This window comes from Triticum dicoccoides, chromosome 2A, assembly GCF_002162155.2.
Source record: "Triticum dicoccoides isolate Atlit2015 ecotype Zavitan chromosome 2A, WEW_v2.0, whole genome shotgun sequence".
NCBI lineage: Eukaryota > Viridiplantae > Streptophyta > Magnoliopsida > Poales > Poaceae > Triticum > Triticum dicoccoides.
This window is the reverse complement of record NC_041382.1, coordinates 382503861-382507458: the sequence shown is the minus strand read 5'-3', so window position 1 is coordinate 382507458 and position 3598 is coordinate 382503861. Positions and strand designations below refer to the sequence as shown.

The following is a 3598-nucleotide window of genomic DNA, read 5'->3' as shown; positions in this document are numbered from 1 at the left end:
TTTTCTAGTATTTTTTGTGAATTTTTTTCTGATCGGGTGCAGATGAGTCTGGGCACTGAATCGCTGCACGTCCTATCTCTTTGCATTTCTCAGCAAGATGCTACATTTGCTGTAATTTTGTTGATATTATTGATATAAATTTAGTATTTCTCCTAGAAGAAAACTTGCGTTGCATCATCCACCCACCTAAATTCAACTCTGGATGATTAGGATGTTGATCTTTGTGTTGTGTTGTAACAGTGCACGTGGTGTTCTGTGTTTTCTATCTTCCTGTTTTCGGCAAGATGTATTGTACCTCGGCACTTAAGATTTTCGATCATGTTTTCTTTATAAACTGGATCAAACTCTTTTTGAAATGAAATCATATCCCAATGGAAATTTCTCCTCTGTCCAAACAGTTCCAATGTAGAAAAAAGATACTCCCTCAGAGCTTTGGATATGGTAATATGGACTATATACGGATTGAAATAAGTGAACAAACACGATAAAACATATCTATATGCATCCAATCAAGATAAGTGTTAGAACATCTTATATTTGTGAACCAAGGGAGTAAATATAATGCCCCTCAAATCAAGCTGTACAAACAGCAAAGATCAGATAAGATGACAGTGTTTCCTACAAAGAATGTGCAGCAAACTCAAATACTCTCTCTATATCGAAATATAAGATGCTTTTTGACACTACCATAATGTCAAAAAATGTCTTATATTTTGATACAGAGGGAGTATAAACTAACTTTTAGAGACCTGCCTGAGCCTGACCAAACATTTCAGGGAAATGGCGCCCAGCCCAAACTTTCATGAGGGGCACAAGATGAGTTTTTCCCCACGAAATACAACGAGCACCAGGCGCATGCATCGCAATTATTCTGTCCTAAAAACATCACAAATATTCACAAAGCATACATCTTCTCAAACAACCCAAGATACAAAACAAATTACACAGAGAGATTGGTGAACTCATTCATGCAAGAAAAACACGAGTGGTCGAAAGGCTCATCGGAGCTGTACACAGTTAAATCCTCTGATCCATTGGTTAATCCTTAATGCTGCCTGGTCTGCCGAAATCAGAGGTGCCAAAACCATTGGAGCTTCTGCCATACCGTGAAGGGTCTGAATCATCGGATCTCCTGGGGAACCGACCACTTCTGCTGTTGCCTTCTTCAAATTCGCCAAATCCACCCGGGCGATTGAAGCTAGACCTGCCAAAACCATCAGAAGGTTGAGGACCTCGCCAAGAATCTCCGAACCCGCTGGACCTGCCAAAGCCATTGGAAGGTTGAGAAGGTCGTCGAGAATCCCCGAACCCGCCACGGTATCTTGAACCCGCATCCCTGGACCACCCAGTACGATTAGGGGTACCGCCAAAGCTGTCAAAATCACCAAAGCCACGGGAGTGGCGTTCGCCAAAGCCACCGCCGTGGCTGAAAGAGGAACCACCACTTCTTCTGGTTCCAACTGATCTAGAGCGAGTGTCTCTCATAACATTAAACAGGTCTGCAGCTTCATCTGTAGCTGCAACCTTGGGAAGCTACACACCACAAAAAGAAATCAGCCAATGAGTTAATATTTCACATCAGTACTAACATGAAACCATGGTTTACCTCTGTGAACCTGCATCCTATATCCTGCTCGATGACCTTTACAGTTCTACTTTGTTCATATGTGTACATTAGAATGGCAATGCCTTTCTTCCCTGCCCGTGCAGTTCGTCCAGATCTGTGAACAAATAACTCTGACGAGTTTGGGATTTCGTAGTGTACCACCTGAAAGATAGCAACATGATATTCCAAGTTATGCTAACATGCACATCAAACGCCCAGAGCAATCATATTTTTGGGTGCCGAAGAGGTTCTTGTGCTGTTCATATCCATAGGGAATATCTCAAGCCACTTACTAGATCAACATTGGGTATGTCTAATCCACGGGCTGCAACATCAGTTGCTACAAGGATGTTAAAGCGGCCATCTCGAAATCCTGAGAGTGTCCTTTCTCTCTGATTTTGTGAGATATCTCCATGCAGCGCCTGACATGCATAACTCCTGCCCATGGCATATGCCAATCTATCTGCTTCTCGTTTAGTTTGAGTAAATATAATGCACTTCCCACCATCAGCATGCTCCTACAGAAAAGTGAAAAGGAAGCAGTATTACGTAGAGTTGCTGACAATGCCAACCATAAAACACACATACAGTCAGGAGAATGCTCACTTTAATCAATGGACCAAGAATCGAGGATTTCCCATAGTTCTCAGATACAATTGAATAAAGAGAGATTCCTTCAGGTAATTTCTGTTCTGAGTCACCAACCTGAGAAAAAACATAATTGCCAAATAATTCCCCTAAAATTCTAACCCAGATGCTAAACTGACGAAGAAAAGCAAGTGAAGAACAAAATATACTAATATACACATGTACTGATGTGCATAATATATAAACTAGCAAGGGATTCATGCAAAATGTAGGATAATTCCCAGCACAAAGATTAAAGGTCTTATAGCAAATAAGACAAAAAAGTCACTCACAAGGTCAATTATGACTGGATCTTTTAAGTACTGGTTTGTAAGTTTTCTGATCCAACTAGGCATTGTTGCAGAGAACAGCATACTTTGTCGGTTTTGTGGCAGCTTCTCCATGATCACCTCAACAGCTTCATCAAAACCCACAGCCAGCATCTGATCAGCTTCATCCAGAACCACAAATTGGATTTCTGATAAGTTTAGAACACCTCTTCTCAAAAGATCAATAACACGCCCTGGAGTTCCAACCACAACGTCAACACCATAATTAAGAGTTCTCATTTGCTGACTGATGGGAACACCTCCATACACACAAAGAGTGTCTAATGGAGCAGATTCCTTAAATTCCTTCTCAACTTGTCGAGCGAGTTCTCGAGTAGGTGCCAAGATGATGGCTAAAGGATTTCTACCACTTCTGCATGCAGAAGACTATACAATTGTTACCATAAATCATATATGTGCAGTAGCTAGATAAGAACAGTTCTAAAGTAGAAAGAGAACCTTACCCATTCTTTTCATTGTGACGAAGAATCCTGTCCATGATAGGAATGCCAAAAGCCAAGGTTTTTCCAGTTCCAGTTCGAGCACGGCCAATCATGTCTTTACCTTGCATTGCTGGTTCAAGAACAGCTCTCTGCACAGAAGCACAGGGTAAAACCATCACTGTAGCAACAGAAGAACTAGGCTAGCATAGCAAAACAATGTAAATAATAGCATCTTGCCAATTGACATGACACAGATAAATAGGTATACACATGAAGCTCATCGAAATCCTAATCTTGCACATTACCTAGTGATGTCAATATGTCATGAGAGATCTTTCAAATTTATTGTTCATTTGTTCACAGGAAATAACATTAATTTTCCTTGTAAAGATGGCACATTTGTTCTTCTGAGAAATAACAAGGTTGATCCTGTACCGTTTGCCACAGTAACTGGTCAACCAGCAGATGCAATACAAGGCCACATTGCCGACGGATCCAGAAATAAGGACAGCAAGGCAAACTAGCAAGCTTGCTCTACATGGTCATATTAGTCATATCAAATTCGGTATGGAGTTTTATTTTCCTTCTTTGAA

General features: G+C 40.9%; 1 protein-coding gene across 1 annotated transcript in view; it reads right to left on the bottom strand.

Moving 5' to 3' along the window:
• Nucleotides 1-821: 821 nt before the first annotated feature.
• LOC119354626 (DEAD-box ATP-dependent RNA helicase 53-like) overlaps nucleotides 822-3598 on the bottom strand; it is a 4288-nt gene continuing 1511 nt past the window's right edge. The window contains exons 2-7 of the mRNA XM_037621350.1: nucleotides 3027-3154; nucleotides 2527-2935; nucleotides 2213-2311; nucleotides 1900-2124; nucleotides 1607-1768; nucleotides 822-1533 (exon numbers count right to left, since the gene is read on the bottom strand). Coding sequence (XP_037477247.1) covers nucleotides 1039-1533; nucleotides 1607-1768; nucleotides 1900-2124; nucleotides 2213-2311; nucleotides 2527-2935; nucleotides 3027-3154 — 1518 coding nt within the window. The 3' untranslated portion in view covers nucleotides 822-1038. The remainder of the gene's footprint in view (nucleotides 1534-1606; nucleotides 1769-1899; nucleotides 2125-2212; nucleotides 2312-2526; nucleotides 2936-3026; nucleotides 3155-3598) is intronic.